Here is a 24,721-nt window from a genome sequence, read left to right on the forward strand (position 1 = left end):
TTCATTTTTATACACATAAGAATTTTTGGGAGAGGGAAATAGTACGCAATAGATGTCAACCTGTTTTTTTATAATGTAATTTTGAAAGGCGACACTTTATTATTTGTTCCTATATAAAGTATAGGGAAAAATATTAAGAATTTTAAAAGCGACACAATAATTTCTGTAATTCATTCCAGTACAAGGTGGCAAAAAATGTGTATTATATTATAAAAGCGAAGAAGAAAAAAAGTGTTTAAAAAAAATATTATAATTTATATAATATAATTTTTACAAATAATAAAAATAAATTTTGAAAAGACGTACAATAGTAAAAAAAAATTTAAATAGTTGTGAAAAAAATATTTTTTTTTATAAAAATGGGTAAACATTATTTGAAGTGTTTGGGATGAAAAAAAGCCGGCACGAAAATTTCATTTGTTGCCAAAAGATGTGAAGAGGTAAATATGTACTTTTGAAAATATTTTAAATATTTAGTGTTAGGCGTTTGTAATTAATAAATAAAATAAATAAATTATCTTTAAATTTTTTATTTTTATTTCAATCTTAATAAATTTAGAACATATTTGCCATGAATAATATATTTCCCGGTAATAATTATATTTCATAAAGTAATCAGTACCTTTTTTTCTTTATAAATTACTTTATTTCTATGTCACTACCTAACACCTACATCTACTGTACCAGGTACATGCATGTGTACATTCATACATGAAATTTCAAACTCTTTTGCTTTCATACATTCGAATTTTTTACCTAAGTTTTATAAAATGAAAAATAAATTTTGTTATTATCAAAATAAAAATAACAAAATTTTTACCTAACTTAATTTAATTTTATTTTAGTTCAATGTTTTTGATACACTCGTTTGTTAACAATATTTTGTTTCTTTCTTGCCTACACAACTCTTATTACCATCTATTTCTACAAAAAAATGGAATATTTTAAGAATTTGGAAGCAAGATGCAAACGAAAACTAACGGAATGGAACGAGTCGAATTACTTATTAGTAGATATACTTTGCTTGAAATTGTAAAGTGTTTGAAAACCATTTTCATAATCTTTTGCAACATTTACACTAGACAATATACATTGCGGCCGGCTATGTGTTGCCCACTTTAGATTTGTTCTCCTTAAGTCATTTTAATAAATATTTATATGGTAAATTTTTATAAAAGCAGTAGACTTTCTAAAACTTTAAAATTTTTTCTGTTCTTTACATATTTTAGCTATACAATAGACATGCATACATAGCAGTATATGTACATACAGATAAAGGTACATCACTATGTTAGCAAATATCAATATGTACATACGATTGACATGTACATTTTTAAAAGCAAAATAACTACATACATTATGTATATTTATATACATATAATATAGACAAACATATTATACTAAATGAATATTTGCCTAGAGCCCTAGACGGACACATGCACATATTATATGTAACATTGCTTTTCTAGTTTTTGCTCTACAATTTTTTTTTAAATTCTTAGTAAAAAGAAAAAAAGAAAAGAAAAAGAATTTTATTATTATATATACTCCAGTACTCATCAACTCACAGAGAGTTTTGTTAGTGTTTTTACAAGTAATCATTTTTATACATCCAATCTTTGGTCCTCAATTATAGATATTGAAAAATTTTTTTTTGTTCGTGTTGAACAATCTTAAATTTTTAACGACTTTGGTATTAGTTGATATATTTTTCATTACATTTTGTAATGTTTTAATCAATGTCGTCGTACTGTTTCCAAAATGTTTGACATAGTTTTGGTCAATCAAGATATTTAAATTCACCTTCTATTTTGTTAATCAACTTTTAAAATCATTATTCGATAATTAAATTTATTAGGATATATTTTTATCTTTTCTACGTTTTTTTAAGGACTTTAAAAAGGATATAATTAAATTTCAAAACTTCAGGCTTGATATCGGAAATTTTGTATTTACATATATTCTTAAATTATAAGTTTCCAATATTTTTGTAGAGAACCTAAAAGTGTATTTAAATATTAATCACAGAGTACACATCAAAAGCAGGTTTCAAGATGAATGAAATGAAAAGATCAAAAATCTGATTTAAGCTCATTAGCCATTAGTTTAAAACAAATCTACTAAGTTTGAAATGTGCATTGAATACTATTTCCAACTATCCTTAAGTGTACCACAGTGTATATGAAAGTCTATCCAACAATTTTTCTCGAACTTGATGAACTCTTAAAAAATATCGTTTGGTGCAAAATTTCACAGTAATTTCATTAAAAATTCCACAAAACTGTAAATTTGCTTTGGTACGTAGAAAATTTTTCAAAAAATAAAATTGAAATCTAACCAAAAAAATATACGATATTTCTATAATTCTCTCTGTTGTTTTATATCTAAATCAGAAAAACTTTTGGTAAAATAGAATATTTTAATGGCTTGAAAATTTTCTTTATATAATCATACACAAACTTCTAAAATAAATTCTTCACTAAAACATTTTGCAACACTATAACTAAGAAAATATAATTTTGGTATGTCTGTGCTATACATATATATTAAAGTTTTATTTATATTTTGAATTTAATTTACTCTTGCAAATTAGTGCCTGATCGTCTATTTCGCCATTTTACTCGGCAAGGGAAAAGAAAGTGAGTATTTTTTTATAATGTAATTTTCGAGTGAGAAGAATTTTTCGGTATATCGTATCTTGTTTTCTTTTTAAATGTAATTTAGTAACACAATTTTATAACAAAATCTTATAAAAAAAATAATTTACTTGTTTTTTTAAAGTGGCACGTTCAGTCGATAATTTGAGAAAAAATGAAAAAAATCCAATTGTAAAATGAGTAGTTTCATTGGAAAAATTAAATATTCATTAGAAAAATAAAAAATTCTGATTTAAAAGTGAGTAAAAGGTGAATAAAAAGCGAGATACGCGATTATGCTGTAAATATACACTTTCTACAATAAATTACATATAAAATAAACGTAAAAAACATTAATGGTTCTCTACCCAATTGATTACCAAAAGCTTATAATAATTTTATGCTAAAATAATATTTGCTTATATTACCGTCAAATTAAATTATGATTATATCTAAAAAATGTTGAGTTTAAAATGACCTTTCGCTTTTTTTGGTAATAAAGATCGAGATAAGTAAATAATAGGTATAAAAGAAAATGCGTGTTCTTTTCAATATTAGATAAAAAGAAAAGCCTTAATGTTACACTTCATTACACTACACTCTAACAATATATGTATAAAAGTATAATAACATTAATACAGCATGTACAATATGCATAAGTAGCACTTGTGTATTAAGTTGGAAATTACCCAACAATAGCACTTGATCTAGAATTGCAAGAAAAACTAACAAGAGAAAAACAACTCGATTATTTTAAACAAAAAAAATCATTGAGTTCTTTTTATCAAAATGTTGAAATCGTGTAGCAAAACAAAAATATAAAAAAAAAACATGTTATCAGAACTTTCCAACTTTCGCTATTCATAAACCACACACTCACAACTTACATTTTGTATATACTTATGTATATTAAACTGTACAGGAGATTTGCAGTGTTGAGTTTTCTTTTGTAGTAACGTGTTTAATAAAGGTAAGCTAATTTAACTGCTTTTATATTCATTTTCTTTTTTTCACCGTATTACGAGTATTTCGTACTTTTACTATATTCTTTTTCTATATTCAACTTAAGCTTCTTAAGGATATCATCTAATTTTTTTGTTACGTGCCATTTTTTAAAATAGAATTTTTATTTATTTACTTGTTTTTTATACATTTTTTTCTTATTTTCAACTTATTTCACCTATTTTCGACACATCTGTTTCAATAATGATACTTTGCAAAACAGATTTAATGTAAAAGTATCAAATATTTTGAAAATTTCATTTAAAATAATCTAATTGTATAAAAATCATTTTTTATGTCTAAATGAATTATACTGTCAGCTTTGTGTAAAAGTTCCTATAATTCAATAATGAAGGAATATAATAAAATCAATAGCTCGCTTGTGTGATTTAATTATAATTAATAACTTGCTTCTGTGATTCAAGAAAATTAAATTATTGCGTGTACCAAAAATCGGCGATCTCGAGCACAATCAACCTTCCTTAGCTTCCAAATGGAAGGATAGAGTACTGAATTACAGAGTAAAGTTTTCTATTTAAAGTTCGGATAATAATAATAAATAATAAATAATTATTTTACTTGTAGGAGGCTTTCGAAAAATATTTAAACAAAAGAATTAAAAAAATAAAAACTGCCTTTGTCAGGTTAGTAAGAGACCACCGCGTAAAGAAAGCGATTCTCATTTTCCTTTTATGGTTTTAAAAAAATGTTTAGAGTTTAAATGAAGAAAAAAAATTTAACTATAATTAGTTAAAATTTATTTAACTAGGGTAGTGGTCTGAAATTTAACAAAATATGTTTCAATCGGAAGAAATCGAAATGCAAATCTCAAGGCACTGGTCTTACAAATTTTTACTTTATAGATATTACTTCGGAAAATAATTTCATCTGATATAATATGGTGATGGCATTAAATTATTATAAATATAATAGTCAATTATAAAAACGCGGTTAAAATTAACTGACATAATATGCGTTATTTGTTTTCTTCAATCATCTTTATAAAATTTTTCGCACGTTCCTACAGTTTTTCGTTTGCGCTCTGTTTGTTTATTTTTGTTTATCGTTCTTTATATTTAAATTATTTTAACTTGATTTCATTTTTTATTTCACCTCCTTAAAATTCTTTATTATAAAATTCGCCGATTTCTTTTACAGTTGAACCGATTTTATACATATTTTCTTCTTAAATTTTTGCTATGTGATATATTTGTGAAGATTTTGTGGAATTTCTTGACAGGTTTGAGTAGCTCCTAACAAGTCCAAAAGCCTATTCTAAATATTTGGAAAAATGATAAAGTCAGATTCATGAAACTTGGCAGTCGTGTGTCCAATTATGGGTCAGACATATTTTTGAAGTTTCTATAGAATGGTTTCACAGATTCGAGTAACTGCTAATAATTCAATCGGTTTATACCGACTGAAACGTTTTTACTTATTTTGTTATTCTTTTGTTTAAATTCTTTATGCTCCTTTCAAACGTTTGACATGCCCACAATAATTTTGTCGCGAAATTTTTGAAATCTTCTTTTTTTTATTTATATGCTTTTTTGTTCTTTTAAATGATGTTTGTTTTACGAAATTTGGAGCAACAAAAAAAAACATTCGAAAATTAAACTTAAAGTAAAAATTGTAATATACCGTTATGTAATATTTCCGAATAATCATAACACGAGAAAGTACCATATTGTTATCCTATTATAGAAATAAAAAAGAAAAATAGTATAGTGAAAAATAGTATTGTTTACAAAGTAATTTGAGTTCATTCTCTCAAATATATTTTGAACCTCTTATAAATACATAAGGGGTCAACCAAATCAACCTCAGATCAGGCCAGGGCAGCCATAAATACCTACTTGTGCCGGGACCCACCACACAGTAACCTTATTCCTTCTATCAAGTTCCGCCAGTGCCTGTAGACATTCCCACACCAAACTCAAAGCACACGAATGGGCGCCTGACACTCCGAGAATATGTTAATAGTCTTTTTCAAATATCCCCTACGATATATACGTATTCAAAAGTGCAAAGCAAAGATCTCCCTTGGAAAACCATTGGAGACGCCCCCAAGCCTCTTAACAGCCAAAAGCGCCGTCTCAATTCAAAGAAACCTAAACCAACTACTCAATCTCCACTCATCCCGGCCTATGTCTCCCAGCCTTTCCTGCTAGAAAACACGATCTTGAAGGGGCTATCTAAATTAAATCTTAGCTCACGCAAGGGCATACAGGGGTAGTGTAATTCTACCAAGGTCCCTCACAACTGGATGGTCCGCTTTTGGGACGTCTTCCTCCACCAGATCACTGAAGCACATGTAACAACTGGACGAACAAGCGACGGATGATGCAGTAGGTCATCAACAACCAGGGACCAGATAAACGGCGAGAGGATCCTCCCCTCCCCCGTGAGGAGAACCACTGGGGATACTAGTCCATCCACACATCATTTCATAAAGACCTCTCCTACTCAGGGCAACCACAATTGATTCGTATGAGAATGGGAATTGATTCATATTGTTGCAGCAAGCTCTATATCCATAAAAGCGACCAGGGACAATCTCCTTTTGCTCTAAAATCTGCTCGATCCGTCCTCATCAGCATCCTCACAGCACTGCTTGATCTCTTCGATAGAATCCGATGAATACTTGCCGCCGTAGGCAATTCTTTAATACCCTTACAGAGGGACCAGTAGGAGGTCCTCTTGCAGAGTCTGCACATAGCGTTGCCAATTTTCAGGTGGCCTGCTCCTTAAGTCAGACAAACGATCATTTTACCATAAAACTCAAAAGAGCCCATGACCACCCCGCACAACTACTGCGCGACGACTTCTAGGTCACCAGCAGTCCCAACCTCTGCCACCATCTAGACGTTCCTGCAGGTTCTCCTTATATGCAGACCAGTCTGTACTTTTCTTGACTCAATCGCAGGTCGGCAGCTGCTGCCCAGCGAGTACCTGGAACTCAATAGTTTAACTAGTTTTAGTTTTTTAGTCATGTTTAGTATATTTTGTGTAACTAGTTTTTAGTTTTAGTTTTTTCCATATGTACTTGCATTTGAATTATGTACTTGCATTACATAGGGTAATCATTTAGGTTTACCCCCAAATATTAAACCTCATTGCAGCAGGCAATACGTTCACCAAACATAGTGGCACTCGTTAATCGTTTCCTGCTCCTTCGGAGACAGAAAAATCACAGAAAATATTCCCGCGCTATATTATCGATCGATTAAATATTTTTCAAAATGATAATAATCTATATTTAATATACCTTAAGCAATGGTTAAAATGAACTCTATAAAAATTATATATAGAGAAAAATTATCTATCGTGGTTAAATTTCTAGTTAAATATTCTGCGTTAATGTAAGAACAGAATAAAAAAGTCATGCCGCCACGCATAGCATTTAAAGGTTGAAAGTCTCATTCCTCGAATTGTCACTCTGGCTGAGTTATTTTATTATTATGTTTAAATTTGTTTTTTTTAATCAAATTTCATATACCTTCTAAAATAAATTAACTGTCAGTCTGTCACATACGTATATAATACCTGTGTTAAACATACAAAAAAACCTGCCATTATCGTCTTTCAAATTATGAATTTTTATAGTTAGAATACAAACTTGTATGCAAACATACGTAAATGTAGTAAAGTTGCATGTATTTAATATTTGAATTTATGAATAATAAATGTGGTGTTTATGGACTCAATGATTATGAATTATTAAAAGAATGAATTAACCTTATGTGTACATCATTGAAAGTCAACTAAATAAACTAAATAAAGAAATTCTTAAAAGTAAATTTTATGTAGAATAAGTAAATGAAATAAAATCCGCGTTTGAATAAAATTGCATATACATATGTCCATAAGTAATTAATTTTAGCAAAACTGCCGTTGCCCAAACAATTCTGAAAGTCTTTTTTCGAAATTAAACATTAAAATCATATGAAAAACAGAAACGTAAGGAAATAAAAATGCAGTTCTTTTTCCAGTACTTTGCTAATGATCGTGACCAAAAGTACGAACAAAAAGAACGAACTGAAAAAATTCTTTTAATTCAAATTTTTGATATGCTCAGGCAACTGATTAAATCATTTTGAGAGCTCAAACCTATTGTTAGAAAAACCACAGTTTTTTATCCGTGTAATACAAAGAGCACTTACATTACTATTTGCTATAGAAGAACTACATATCTGTAACAAACAGCAATAAAGTGTTGGCAATTAACGCTTTTGAAATTAAAAGCTTCTCGTATTTTTATTTTTTTATATAATCAGCTCTTTTCTTAACGATTATTTTGTTTATATTATACTTTTCTACTTTTGCCACGGTTATTGAATGTTATATAAAATTCTATCATTATTAAAAAAAACAATTCATTAGGTATGACTTTTTTTTATTTCTATTTACCTTTGATGAATTCGTCAACAGGTCGTCAACTCCTTAATATTATTTTGGTGTATCCAACGATTGCAATATTATAAAAAAGAAAATCAACGCGTAAACCGTGATGGAATTTAATCCTCTGTTATGACATTCAATTTGATATTATTATGTGCGTATAAAATCATTTCGTGCTATGTGCCTTCCTCCTTTAAAGAATTTTAAGTTTTTCTGTTTTATTTTATTTTGAATTTTTTTATCACTAAATTATTAGTGATATAAAGAACAGTATTAATATTAATAACAATTTGCTTTTGTATCATCGATAGATTGAATAAAGATATTTATTAAAACTGAATTCAAAGAAAAAAAATATAGTGGTAAAAATTCCAAAGAACTAAAAGACAAAAATAAAACACTAACATTATGTAACATTTTCGATTTTTCAACATGTTAAAAATTATTAATTTTCTTGAATATAGTTAAGATTTGGGCATTAAAAATAGAAACGAGAAAAAAAATAGAGTTGACCTTGTCAACTCTGTGATACCCGTACGAATTTGTTATCCTATGTGCGAATAACTAATGTGCCATAACTAACTATGGGGCAGACTATGACTTTAAGTTGCCGTATTACCATATTAATTTATGCAAAATTTCAGTACTATATGTTATTCAAAATACTGTTTGTGCCAAACTACTATTGATGTTGTATGGCAGCTACCAGAAAGAGCCAAGAAATTTTAGCGAATTTTATCAAGCACATCGGCCCTACTAATATATTCACTTGTGTATCTCAATATCACAGCTTTTATAGTTTCTGAGATATAGTCAAATAACTTTTGAAGTTGTATGGCAGGTACCAGAAGGAGCCAAGTAATTTCAACGACTTTTATGAGACAGATTAGCCCTACTAATATATTCGTTTGTGTGAAATTTCAATACCATAGCTTTAATAGTTTCTGAAATATAGTCAAATAACTTTTGAAGTTGTATGGCAGGTACCAGAAGGAGCCAAGTAATTTCAACGACTTTTATGTGGCATATTGGCCCTACTAATATATTCGTTTGTGTGAAATTTCAATACCATAACTTTTATAGTTTCTGAGATATAGCCAAATAAATTTTGAAGTTGTATAGCAGCTACCCGAACCGGTACCCCGATCATGTCCAATTTAAATAGGGTTCTGGCACTTACTACAATAAATCATTTGTGAAAATTTGGTGAACTTAGCTCAATTAGTTTTTGAGTTATCGTTGGGACGGACGGACGGACAGACAAAGCTAAATCAACTCAGAATTTGACGCTGATCAAAAACATACACTTGAGTCTATATCTAACACCGTTATTTCTTAGCGTTACAAACGATAAGGCAAATTTAGTATACCCTTCGAACATACGTTCGTACGGGTATAAAAATAAAAAAATAGGGTGTTATATTAAGTTTTTTCTCATAAATCGATTCATACTTTGTGACGTCACGGGCATGAGGCTACTGATAGTAAAAATTAATTGAAGTGATAGAAAATTGCAGAGAACTATGATAGAAGAAATTCGTCATTTTACGAAATAATAAAACTAGAAAGAAATATATAATAGATACGCAGAATCGTTTTGTTTAAAAACAATTTATTCAAAGAAACAACACTTAATTCGGCTGGCATCTAAAAGGTCCTCTTTCTAAAAACTACACTTTCCTATTATAATGCAAACTTAAACGATATAAACATGTTCATTCAATGTAAAAAAAATTTTGTTAGCGAAGAAACCGCCTATAATTGCGACACAATTTCTCATTTGTCCGTTGTTAAAATCATTTGAATCTCTGAAACAATTTATAAAGAAAAATTTCTTTAATTCTTTAAGGTTTCATTGAAGGTGAATAAAAATTGACCTCTTATAGTCGGGAAAATTATTAAAAAAACAAAAACAAACAAATATAAACACGAAAAATCAATGAACAATCTGAAACAGGCAAATCATTGTATTGATTGGTTGAATGGTTGGTTAGTCAGTCGGTTGGTTGTTTTATTGCGGTGATATAAAATAAAAAGACAAGAATTAATAACAAGTAAACGAACAAAATAATTTTATTTTGATTGATTCCAAAAGATAAATAAAATTTTCTTAAAATATACTTACAAGCAAGCGACGACAATAGTTTACAATGAATGTTATGTATGAGGAATATGTGTATATATTTATATACATAAATAAGGAAAAGCAAAAGAGTCGTAACAAACAAACAGAAATGTCAATTTAGCTGTTCAAAACCAGCATTGTGTAAGAGAACTGAAGGAAACGTTAAGAAAAATAAAATTTACAAGATATGAATTTCAATTAGATTTTTTTCTATCGATATTGGATGGTTTTTGTTGTCTAAATCTAAAATATCAATTGGGATTTTGTGCGATTTGTTTAAATTTTTAAAGGTTAAGATTTAAAAAAAAAGTGTAAGACTGAAATATAAACTTCGTAGTTGAAGATAAAAGGTTTTTTTAATAAAAAATATTTGAAAGGTCAAAAATTATTTTTTTTCAAATAATTTTCTATTACAAAAAAACCTAAAAATTAAAAAGGGGATTCAACTAAAGAGGAATTGGAAAAAAGTATTCAATTTCCAATTTTTAATTTATTTTTAAGATGAGATTTGTGTGGGAGCTGCTTTCTTTTACACAATTTTTTTCTTAAAAACTCAATAAACTTAATTTTTATTAAAAGTTAAAACTTAAAAATTAAGTGCTATTCAGAAATTTTTACTAAATTGAAATTGAAAAACAACAAAGAATAATAGAAATGTATGATTTTGTAAAAATTATGGTTAAATTAGAATTTCCTATACCTCCTATCCTATATAATAATAAAAACTAGATTTTAAACTATTGAAATTTTAAATATTTGAATTTAGATTAATAATTTGAAACTTTATTTAAAAATTTGAATCTTTATTTGAAAAATTGAAATCTGTGGCAATCAACCCAATTGTCTAAATCAGAACTAGTACATACATAATATCAAATAAATTACTTTCTCTCTCTAAAAATTAAAAAATTATCGAGATAGTACAACATTTGAAATTGAAGTATTGTATATTACATCGATTTTGTGCTTATTGATTTTGGCCAGATTCTTCTTTTTACTACAAATAAACTACTCAAATAAAAAATCAAAAAAATATTTTTTTTTTATTTTTTCGATGCAATAATTCATCTTTCTCTGCACAGGAAATAAAAGTTTCACTCAAACTTATATACGTATTTAAATTATTAGTCACAGATTCTATTTGAGATACAAACTTTTACTGTTCGCATGTTTCTTTCAGGGAATCGTCTATGTATTTTAAATTGCTAATTGTAATTTCAGCCATGTAGTTTGGCGAACATAGTGGTGAAGAATCCTTTTATATAAATATTTATATTAGAAACTTTTTAACATGGCTTTGCTATATTGTGCTTATTTCAGACAAAATGATGGAAAAGACAAAATTATGACTTCTTGAAAAGTTACAAAAGCTGAATAAACATTTTATGTTACTAATATAACATATTATGTTATATTATGTTATTTTTTATATTCAATAATTTTTTTAAATGGGTGTAATCCATACTAACTTTGGAATACAATTGACATTAATGGAACAATTAAGAAAAATTTTACAATTTCAATTTCAGAAATAAGAAACTATGTGTATACGTTATACTAGCTCGTAATCAAAAATTAAGGCGCAAAAGGTGAGCTAATCGCAAATTGATAGTTTGCAAAAACCTACTCATTTGAAAATCATTACTTGAATATTAAAAATTTTGTAATTTGATAAAAATCGAAAACTTAAATACTAGTTGCCAGTTTCATACGGTATATTTTTTTAATGTTGCCAGTGAAATTTTCCAGGAGATTCAAATCGGTATGGCGCGAATTATATTATAATGTTGTAATTCACCACAATTGCAATCTCTAACTTACCAGGATTTCATATGTTATTCAAATATTAAAAATCCAGCAATATAATTTCTTACTTGGCTTATTCTCAATCAAACTAAAAACTAATGTTAAGCTTACTTACCTACAAAATATTTATGTAAAAGGGAAAAAAACAAATTATAAAACAAATATTCAGTTTTTCGAAATTAATGAAGCTAAATTAAAAAAAAATATATGGGTATCAATCAAAAAAAATCTGATGTTGCCAGCACGCAACTGACCTCAATATTGTCTAGATTAGTAAAAGTATTCCAGAAGATTATGAAAATGCATTTTAAACACTTTTTTACAATTTTAAGAACACTAATAAACTTTAAGTTTAGTTGTTTTGCAATTGAATTACATTTTGACAGCAACTTTAGTTATTTAAATGTGTCTGTGGCTTTATTTGTCTCCATTTTTCTCACATTACTTCCCTCTGTTCCGTTTTTTTTCCGACCGTATTGTGTATACAGTAGATAGGTTACGTGATGGCAACAAGGTTGCATATCGAGTTTTCGGTGGGAACGCACTTTCCCATAGTAGGGAAGTGTAAATAAACTATTTTTAGCAACCTGTCGGTCTGTCAGTCTGTGTTTGCACGCGTGTGTCTAAAAGTTCGGCTGAACCGATTTTGATGAAATTTTATATGCAAGCTTATTTCGCACGGATTAATCAACTTTTGGGATAAACTTTTGGGATTTTAAAGAAAATCTTCAACAGTTTTAATTGAAATTTCATATATAAGCTTCGCTCGACCGTACGCGAAACCTCTTTAGCTTTTAGAAGAAATCAAGTATTAGTAACTGGACCTATACTACGATTTAATATTTAAATTCTTTTTCAAAACAAAGAACGTAAAAATTTTTTGGAATAGATGAGGGCTCGGAAACTGATCTGAGGGCCGATTTTACATTTTTTACCATGTCTACGAAACGACATTGAGGGAATTTCTTGAAATTTGATATTTGAGTTCTGGTTGTTACCGAAAGTAACTGGCGAGCATTTCATGGAATCCGGGTAGCACAAAGCTAAACTCTCCTAAGAGCTAAATTTACGTTTTTCTAGGTATGTTAACTATAAGCTTACTAAATGCCCTAAGAATTGGAAAGCAATATTTAAGAGGCATTTTTATAATATTCTGTAACACTTTCACTTAACTAGGCAATACACATTGTTTTGTGCTGACACATTATTACATCAGATTTATTTTATTAATTTTATTAATAAAGAATTTCTTTGAAAATAAATTGAAAAATCTTGTATAGATTGAAGGGAATGGCAACAAAATTGACCACCTTAATTGATTAACCTTGCCACAAAACAATTCTCAAATTTTCAACTCAATAACTGATCAATCTGTCCCGATATTCTAAAAATTTACAAAGTTGCTCGAATTAAATAACTACAGATAAACACACAGCTGATAAGTTTAGATCTGTGGCAATATTATGAATTATTGACAAAATTTTTGAAAAGTTACTCTATGAACAGATATCTAAATACTTAGAGGAAAATAATATGTTATATAGTTTGGTTTTAAGAAAAGCTGTAGAAGTAATTTTAAATGTAATTAATTGCATTTGTGATAAGTGCGACAAAGGCTCAAGTGGTCTAGTTACGAAAAATAATTATATATTTTAGTGGCATAGAATTTACCGTTAGCTTTCTGCGTTGGTAGAAATTTAAAAAAGCTTGAGTTTTCGGAAATATAATGTGCCAAAATTCAAATTTTACAAATTTCGTGGAGCGATAGCTTGAGAGAGGATGGTGTTGGAGGAAAATTGTCTTCTAAAGAAATAAATTTTTTATAAGTTTTAGATATAATTTTTAGATATTTTTATAACTTTTAGATAAAAGCTGTTCAAATTTCAGCCTTTCACAAACTAGGGTCTAGAAGAAAAACAACATTAAAAATTTGAAAAAACGGGTTTTAAATAACGGCAATTGGGTTTTTTAAAGTTCAAATTTGGCATACCGCGGTAAAGGAAGCAAACCACGAGGAAGCAAGCGTTTGCGAAATTTGAAAAATGCTTATGGTTTCGCTGTAATAAATAGTTAAAAAACGAGAAAAAAATAGAGTTGACCTTGTCAACTCTGTGATACCCGTACGAATTTGTTATCCTATGTGCGAATAAAGATGCCAAAACTGACTATGGGACAGACTGTGACTTTAAGTTGCCGTATTACCATATTAATTTATGCAAAATTTCAGTACTATGTATTTTTCAAAATACTGGTTGTGCCAAACTACTATTGAAGTTGTATGGCAGCTACCAGAAAGAGCCAAGAAATTTTAACGAATTTTGTCAAGCACATCGGCCCTACTAATATATTCGCTTGTGTAAAATTTCAATACCACAGCTTTTATAGTTTCTGAGATATAACCAAATAACTTTTGAAGTTGTATGGCAGGTACCAGAAGGAGCCAAGTAATTTCAACAACTTTTATGAGACACATTGGCCCTACTAATATATTCACTTGTGTGAAATTTTAATACCATAACTTTTATAGTTTCTGAAATGTAGTGAAATAACTTTTGAAGTTGTATGGCAGGTACCAGAAGGAGTCAAGTAATTTCAACGACTTTTATCAGACACATTGGCCCTACTAATATATTCGTTTGTGTGAAATTTTAATACCATAGCTTTTATAGTTTCTGAGATATAGCCAAATAACTTTTGAAGTTGTATGGCAGGTACCAAAAGAAGCCAAGTAATTTCAACAACTTTTATGATACACATTGGCCCTACTAATATATTCACTTGTGTGAAACTTTAATACCATAGCTTTTATAGTTTCTGAAATATAGTCAAATAACTTTTGAAGTTGTATGGCAGGTACCAGAAGGAGTCAATTAATTTCAACGACTTTTATCAGACACATTGGCCCTACTAATATATTCGTTTGTGTGAAATTTCAATAACATAGCTTTTATAGTTTCTGAGATATAGCCAAATAAATTTTTAAGTTGTATGGCAGCTACTCGTACCCCGATCATGTCCAATTTAAATAGGGTTCTGGCACTTACTACAATAAATCATTTGTGAAAATTTGGTGAACTTAGCTCAATTAGTTTTTGAGTTATCGTTGGGACGGACGGACGGACGGACGGACGGACGGACGGACAGACGGATGGACGGACGGACGGACAGACAAAGCTAAATCAACTCAGAATTTGACGCTGATCAAAAACATACACTTGAGTCTATATCTAACACCGTTATTCCTTAGCGTTACAAACGGTAAGGCAAATTTAGTATACCCTTCGAACATACGTTCGTACGGGTATAATGACATTTTAAATGGGTTGAGAGGCTATAACTTTTAGAGAGGAAGATAGGTAAAAATGAAAATGACTCTATAAAAGTATACTTTATTTTTCAACAATGATAATTAAGGGCTATTGAAATAGTGTTAGAAGTGATATTTTAGCATAAATATCCAACGAATCAACATTTATATAAACTAAATTTCAAGACTTTTAAGCACGTTTGGTTGAAATATTTTTCCAATAGTACAGGAATATATTGTAGAAAAAATGAACTCAAGGCTTTCACACACTTTGAATAATAATTTTAATATTCAAAAACCAATATGAAATATTTCATATATCGTTCAGCATTTGAAATTCTTCAAATTTAATTTCAAAAATCTAGAAATCAAATATTATTGACTCACAAATATTATGGGCTACAACAATTTAATGAGTGTGAAATTACTTTCTTTTACATTCTAATTGTTGTATACATTTAGGATGAGTAAAAAGAAGAAATTTAAAGAAGCATTAACATTTTGGTCGAAATCGACAATTAAATAAATGAGTTGAGATAAAAAACTATATTTTTTTGCGGCATAGAATTGCTTTTTATATTAAACATATATTAGCTTTTTATTTTTATGGAAACTTGAAAGTACTTGGAGTTTCGGAGATATAATGCGAGAAAATTCAAATTTTAAAAATTCTAAGAGGCGATAACTTGGTAGAGAATAGGAAGTTGAAAACAGAAATTTTCTAACGTATTATTACTTCGACATCTTACCGTCTATATTAATCAAATAAATACCATTTGTTTTGTCATTGTAATGCTTGACTGTGCTGCTTCGCGGTAAAGGAAGTCAATTGCCACCTTTCAACATTTGTAGGATTTAAATCTGTTTTGAGGTAGTGTCAATATAAGAGCAAATTTGTAAAATTTTGCATCTACAGAAATAATTTTCTGGTAAAAATCTATTTTTTTATCAAATGTATCAGCTTTATATTTTAAAGGATGTAGGAACGGAAAAAGAGAACTAATAAGCACTTTTTTCTAACTACTTTTTGAAAAAGTTCATATTCAATATTCAAATTCAATAAAAACTAACTTGTACCTTTAAAACTGTCCAAGAAAAAACTCGTTAATATATATTCTTAAAACAAGTTTAATTTGCCATTAAAGTAAAGAACTTCTAAATGCAAAAACGTTTTTTTTTATATTTTGAAATTTTTAATTGAAAAAAATTAAATTTCCAATTTGAGCAAACCAAATAGATGACAAAGATTCAATATATAATGAAGCTCAATTAAAGCACCACAAGTTAGTTTGTGCTCCCTATTATATTTTGATTATTGTAAAAGCATACGATTTTCAATTTTCTTCTCATACATTATATCTTCTATCTCATCTCATTGTAAAAAAGCAATAAAAAACAAAAATCCTATAGATCTTACCTATCCCCCCCCCCCCCTTTGAAAGTTATTTCCCCTTTAAACTCTAAAAGCGGCATTTTTGAACTATTTATTGCATACTTGTTTGAATTTAAAAAAAAAACCTGATGTGGTCAGCATATAACCGACCGCAATATGCATGTTCTAGTTAAGTGAAAGTGTTACAGAATATTATAAAAATGTCTGTTAAATACTTCATCCCAATTTTTAGGGTATTAGTAAGCTTATAGATAACATGCCTAGGAAAATGTAGACTTGGCTGTTAGTTTCGCTTTGTGCTACCGAAATTCACTGAAATGCATCAATTCAAATATCAAATTTCAAGAAATTCCATCAATTCGTTCCGTATATATAATAAAAAATGTAAAATCGGCCCCCAAATCAGTTTCCGAGCCATGGTTTTTCCAAATTTATAGATTCATTACTTTAATACCTCGAATTTAAATATTAAATTTCAATGAAATCGGTTGATTATTTCTCTTTTTATTTCTCTTTTTATATGCAAAAATGTATATTCGGCCCGTAGTAAACGTCCAGTTGCTTACACCTAATTTCTTCCAAAAGAAATGGAGGTTTCGCGGACGGACGAACGAAACTAATATATGAAATTTAAAGAAAATCTGCTGAATATTTCGCATAACAATCAAAAATATAAAACTGGCCCGCTAAGAAATGCAGTTTCCGAGGCCTGATATATCTCAAAAGTTGATCAATCTAGGCCATGTACGAAATAACATTACATATAAAATTTCATCAAAATCGGTTCAGCCGAACTTGAGATACACGCGTGCGCACGCAGACCGACAGACTGACAGACCGACAAGTTGCTAAAAATAGTTTATTTACACTTCCCTACCATGGAGAAATGCGTTCCCACCGAAAACTCGATATGCAAAATTTGTTGCCATCACGTGACCTACCTATTGTATACACAATACGATCGGTAAAAATGGCTGATAAAATTTACCGTTTTCTAAATGTGTTTTTCCAATCTTTTAATGTCGTTTTTCTTTTAGACCCTAGGCTGTGAAAGTTTGAACTTTTAACACATTTAAGACACTAATAAATAGTTCATTTCGTTAAAAAAAACTTTTACTCACTTCCACCAACCTCAAGTTTTATCGAGATTTTATAAATTTCTATAAACACAGAAAACTAACGGTAAATTTCATGCCTTTAAAAAATGTAACCATTTTTCTTAAATCACGCAATCAACCTTTAAAATCGAGCGCTATGTTAACACCTTTTTAAATTTGCTTTGCTTGAAATACTGCATAAATCGTTCATCCTAATTGTATGCAATCCTTAAATAAGTTCCTAAATGAATAAAAGTACAGTGGAGCCTCCATAACTCGAATTTCTACAACTCGAAAATCTTCTTATTGGCATAACTTTGTTTATAAAAATTATTCTATAACTTGAATTTCGTCAATTCGAATTTCTCCTTAACTTGAAATAAAATTCAGTTCCCATAAATGTAAAAATCTCTTTAATTCCAAAATTTTCAAAAATTTTTGGAAAAAACATATCATATTTTTAATTTAAACTAAAAGTACTAATGCAGTTAATGTTTTTTTTCGTTAGTAGTGTGTACATAATATCTACATACATGTACATATAATATATTATATATTATGCGAATAACACACATATAATATAATAATATTATACATGAATGATTATCATGTTAAGACGTTATAAATATCAATGCGCTTGTTGAGGCTTTAGTTCAAAAACTTTATTAAGTGGTTTTTTTTAAGAAATGTTATTTTCAAATTAAAAAAATTCTTCAAAAAGTGACGATTTGTTGAATTTATACAACAATTTTTTTTCTTCAACTCGAAATCTCCACAGCTCGAACTGTTTTAGCGTTCCCGTGCGACTTCGAGTTGTACAGGTTCCACTGTAATTTTTATACTTGGGTAGGTATACATAGATTGTTTTTAAAAGAATTATTTTCATTTTTCTTTAATTTTCATTCGTTTGACCAAACTTAATTCATAATTCATTCGATTTTTATTAACATAGTTCATCTATTTTCGCTTATTTTTTTTTTTGTATTTTCATGTTTTACTTAGAATAATATGTTTTCCTGTTTTTGTGCAGTCAAAACAACTGTTCAATTAACTATGCATTGCAAACCGTTTAAATTCGTGTACAATGTCTCCTTTTTCCCGATTTTTTTTTTGCTTGTTTTTTAAATCACGATTTTTTCTATTCAATCGCATTTACAACATATACGATTACATATATCATTATCGTGATGTATGATGTTTCATCGATTACCAACTAAAGCTTTATAACCTTCATATTAAATTGCATATAATGTATGCCATGTACAACTACAAAAACTTAACAAAACAGGAGATTTAATAAAGAAATAAATTAAAACTTTTAGAGAGTTTTTAATTATGAATTATAGGTTGTTCTAACTAAAAATTATTAGCAAAAAAACTTATATAGGTTTACATTAAAAAAAAAAAAACCGAATTAAATAATGAAAAAAACAATATCGACTTTAATCAATTGTTAATGATATTGTTTTCGATTATAGTAATAATTTTTTTTATAGTATTAAGTAAAGTAAAATAAATTAGCGAGCTATATAACTTTTATTAAAAGAAATTTCATTAAAATAGGTTGCATACAGTTTCTATTTATAGATCATGCGAATACACCATAACTTTACTTGTGTTTCACATTGAATCTAACTATTAAATTTGTTACTATTATAATTAAATACTCGCACCTTTACGAACATGACGTATCAATATAATTAAATCAGTGTTATAATTCCATAGTTATTTAAGAAAATATAAATTTAATTACTTTTGTTTCAGTTTGTGATATTTTTGCAAGATGAACCTAAATGCGAAATTTAGCAAAGAAGAACTGTACAAATATCAAGTATTTATAATACATACTTATATTTCATTCAAAACAATCATATGTAACCAAAAATTAATTTTAACGGTAACTTTCTCCTCAATTACTACAAAACTATGCATATTAACATTTTTAAAAAAATTTGAGCTTGAAAATTACAGATGCTTCTCATTAAAAAATTTAGTAGTGTTATAGAAGCGGTGATTCAAAAAGGCATACAACAACATATACTATTAGTTAGAAAATCGAAAATATGTAGAACTATTGTTCCGAGCTAGGTGCGAAATCTTAAGGGTTTCCAAGTTATAGGAATTGAAAATTCTTTTACGCTACGGGTTTATGGAATCATTTCGATGTCAAGACTTTAAGGGCTCTAATAAAATGTAAAAAATGGTCACTATTTTTTATTTATTGTGTTTCAATAAAAATATTAAAATTCAGATTAAAAATGTTAACTGTTGTTTAGAGTGTATAATTGTGATAAAAAATTAATAGTGATAAACACAGCTTAATTAATATATAATTAACATAATTAAAAAATTAATTAGGTGATAAATACAGCTTTTAAAATCAATAAAAATCGAAAATAACGACAATTTTTTTGGTTTTTACGTTTTATTAGGGCCTTTTTAATATTAGCATAGAAAAGGTTTTCGCGCTCTTTCTTCTATATATAAATGATTGTTCAACACTTAGTGGCCTAAATTAAACCTTGAGAAAGTGGCGAAAATTCTGTAAAAAATTCAAAATTTCAAAAAATTTCATTTAAAACAAGTAAAAACGTTTCAGTCGGTATGAACCGATTGAATTAAACCCTGCAACTTTCATTGTTGTATAGCAATTACTCAAACCTGTGAAACATTCTATAGAAACTTCACGGATATGTCTGATCTATAACTGAACACACAACTACCAAGTTTCGTGAATCTGACTTTATTATTTTTCCAAATATTTAAAATTAGCTTTTGGACTTGTATGGGAGCCACTCGAACCTGTCAAGCAATTCCACCAAAACTTCAGAAATATCTTTGACCTATAATTGGACACACGACTGCCAAGTTTCATGAATCTGTCTTTATTATTTTTCCAAATATTTAAAATTAGCTTTTGGAGTTGTATGGCAGGTACCCGGACATGCCAAGCAATTCCACTAAAACTTCGCTAATATATCTGATCTATAATTGGACACACAACTGCTAAGTTTCATGAATTTGACTTTATTACTTTTCCAAATATTTAAAATTAGCTTTTGGACTTGTATGGGAGCCACTCGAACCTGTCAAGCAATTCCACCAAAACTTCAGAAATATCATTGACCTATAATTGGACACACAACTGCCAAGTTTCATGAATCTGTCTTTATTATTTTTCAAAATATTTAAAATTAGCTTTTGGAGTTGTATGGCAGGTACCAGAACCTGCCAAGCAATTCCACTAAAACTTCGCAAATATATCTGATCTATAATTGGACACACAACTGCTAAGTTTCATGAATTTGACTTTATTATTTTTCCAAATATTTAAAATTAGCTTTTGGAGTTGTATGGCAGGTACCCGAATCTGCCAAGCAATTGCACTAAAACTTCGCAGGTATATCTGATCTATAATTGGACTTGAACTTGTATGGGAGCTACTCGAACCTGTCAGTTATTTTTTCAGATATTTAAAGTAAGCTTTTGAACTTGTATGGGAGCTACTCGAACCTGTCAAGCAATTCCATCGAAACTTCAGAAATATCTTTGACCTATAATTGGACACACAACTGCCAAGTTTCATGAATCTGACTTCATTATTTTTCCAAATATTTAAAATAAGCTTTTGGACTTGTATGGGAGCCACTCGAACCTGTCAAGCAATTCCACCAAAACTTCAGAAATATCTTTGACCTATAATTGGACACACGACTGCCAAGTTTCATGAATCTAACTTTATTATTTTGCCGAATATAAAAAATTTGCTTTTGGATTTTTATGGCAGCCACCCGAACCGCTGCAGCAGCAGCAAAATTTTTAGAGCATATGTAGAATATAATTGAACACATGTATACAAAATTTTATATTTGTACCTATATTAGTTTTTGAAATAATTAAAATAAACTCTTTGAGTTGTATGGCAGCTACCCGACCCCGTTGTCCGAATTGGTCCAATAACAATAGGGTTCGTCCTTGGCACAAAAGAAGCAACTTGTGAAAGTTTGGTGTCGATTGCATTATTCGTTTTTAAGTTATCGTGCGATCGGACGGACGGACGGACGGACGGACGGACATGTCTAAATCAACGTAGAATTTTACGCTGAGCAAGAATATATATATATGTCCATACCGCAGGTGACTCCTTCAAGTAGTTACAAACTCCATACCAAAGTTAATATACCCTTCACGAAGTACAGGGTATAATAATGGGTCTGTAACTGATAAGATCTGTGAAAAACAATCTAAAGAGCAGAATATTTCACAAAACATACAAACTCTATCGATATGCATTAAAGTTTAGTTTAGGTGAAATATAATAAGTTTTGTGGTTTATATTGCACAAAAAAATATAATTACTAAAATATATAAATTTTTGCAATCTTTAAAAAACATATTTGCAACATACGAGTATAATATGACAGATTGTCTCACGTTTCTTTAAGGTTTGGGTTTACTCACTTAAATTAAAAAGAAAATACATTATTATTGTAACATAATTTTCTTAAATTAGAAATTCAAGAGCTTTTATCAAAACACTTTCAATTAAATTTTATTGACTATCAACAAAGGTATACTCTATTCATTGTATGCAAGTCGTAAACGTTGATGTGGTAAACCAAAAAGAAGTTTATGTTCATTGTAGAATTCCTTATAAAGCATTATGAAAAATTCATCGTAAAGCATGAATTTAATATTTAAATACACGCAAACAAAGATGTATGAATATGTGTATGTGTTTTCACATGTACAATTCACAATATTTCAAAAAATAATATATTAGAAAAAATTTATTTACGTATGAAATTCTAATATTTTCAATCATAATTATGTAGACATTTTATAGGTGAATTGCAGAATTCAATATACGACCAAATATGCAGATCTATATTTTGGTTATTAAATTAATATAGAACATAAAAAATAACGTAGAAACAATTAAGTATAATGTAGGTTTTCAAACATTGAAATTGAAATTTTAATATTTCACGATATGTAGATATTGATTTCATCATAAATGTAAAATTAATAATTTTATATTAATTAATGTTAAATTTGTGAAGATTTTAAAACGCCCATGCATCACTCAAACTTTTTTTTTTAGATTATGAAACAGAATCTGAACCGAAGGAACTCTGAGTGAAGTTTTTTTATTTAACATTACATTTGAAATTTGGACTTTATTTTTGATTTACTCTCTAAGCTTGGTAGACCATCAAGCTTAGAGAGCCAAGACCAAAATATTTGTCAGACCAACAAATATATATGGCATTATCGGCATTACTTCAACGTTTGCACAAGAAATAACATACGAAAAAAGATAAGATGCAGAAAAAACAAGGAACAAAAAAATATTTATTCTCAACTCTATAGGTACATATTTGAAGCTCCTATTGCGAATCTCACTAATTTCTCACTAATTTTTGAAAATATGAAAACAAAATGAACACGTTGAGCTTGAATATAAAAAATAACATGACTATAAAAAATATAAAAAAGACTTACGTTGGGTTCCATCGTGTAGCAGATGAGCAAATCTAAAATACTTCGTAGAGCCCATGCTCACCTGTGAGCGACTTACTTTGAGTCCATGAATCATAGGCGTTAACTTACAAGTTAAAGAAACTAAGTAGATGTATAAGTAAAAGAGCTACATATATAAAATTTTAAGTTTTCTTTTTCTTCGCATATTAAAATTTATGTCACGTTACTTGGTTATTCGTATGTTTAGCAATGACTTTCAAGTTATCGGCTCTCGAATTTTCTAAAATTTGATTTTTTGGCATCTCATATTTCCTAAACCGTAAGCCTCTTCAAATTTCTACAAACGCAGAGAGCTAAATTCCGTTCCATTTAAAAATGTAATTATTATTCTTAACTGCAGCAATTAACCCTTAAAATCGAGAATCATGTCAACACCTCTTTAAATATATTTTTGCTTTATTTCAAACCCTACATAAATCGTTTATCCTAAATATATGCAATTTTTGAAGTAGCTTCGTATATGAATGAAAGTTATTTTAATAGTGTAATTGGTAAACACAGATTGTTTTTGAAAGCAGTATTTTCACTTGCTGAAAGGAAAGAGTGCTACATTATAAACTATTGATTTGATCCAACTTTATTAATTTTTCTTTCTTTTTTAAAATAAATACTTACGTACATACATAATATATACCCATTCATACTTTAACACGTTGAATCCAAATTCCTATGCTATACGGTTGTGCTCATCGTGTAAATAACAATGTTTTCCAGTGTAAATTTTAAAACATCTAATTATATATATATAGCTAAGGGCTAGAGACATGGGCAAAAGGCATTAGATAGGGTTTTGCCTCTAGGGTCCCCGAAAAATCTGATATTGGAACTTTTTAGCCCCGAAAAAGCCCTATTTTAAGATTTTCTGAAAAAAATTTTTGTATAACAAAGGCATGTTTTTCTTTTATACTTTATATTACTAGAAACGCAAACCAACAAATAAATAAAACTTTTTATTATTAGAAACACAAACCGAGAACGAGAAATAAATAAAATTCGAAAATATAATGATCTCACATATTTTAAGTTCGAAAAATCGAAATAAACTTAAATAAATGTCAGCTTTTATCAGACACCAGATGTTTTGTGGCATCTGAATATTAATGCTTCATTTGTTATTGTTTTGAATATTATGTTTCGTCAGCAAGCTTTAAAAAAATATACATACAGAATATATGTACGCATGTAATACATTCATATGTACATACATATACATATTAAAATAAAATTATTCTTTTGTTTTTGCCTAAACCTTTTCTTTATTTGAAAAATTATATTCATATGTACATACATATATTTAAATACAATTATTATTTTTGCCTAAGCCTTTTCTTTATTTGAAAAATTTATTTCTATATGCTCACCCACAGTTTTAAAAAAATAGGTATCCATTCATAATTACGTTTGTTTGTA

At 28.6% G+C, this 24,721-nt stretch overlaps 1 protein-coding gene across 1 annotated transcript in view; it reads left to right on the forward strand.

Annotated features, from left to right (window-relative positions):
- Nucleotides 1-359: 359 nt before the first annotated feature.
- The window catches only part of LOC129606439 (neuroplastin), a 49,530-nt gene continuing 25,168 nt past the window's right edge, over nt 360-24,721 (forward strand). Inside the window, exon 1 of the mRNA XM_055516773.1 lies at nt 360-363. Within this exon, the coding sequence (XP_055372748.1) occupies nt 360-363 (4 nt within the window). The remainder of the gene's footprint in view (nt 364-24,721) is intronic.

The sequence above is a fragment of the Condylostylus longicornis genome, unplaced genomic scaffold (genome assembly GCF_029603195.1).
Source record: "Condylostylus longicornis isolate FDR11 unplaced genomic scaffold, ASM2960319v2 ptg000018l, whole genome shotgun sequence".
NCBI lineage: Eukaryota > Metazoa > Arthropoda > Insecta > Diptera > Dolichopodidae > Condylostylus > Condylostylus longicornis.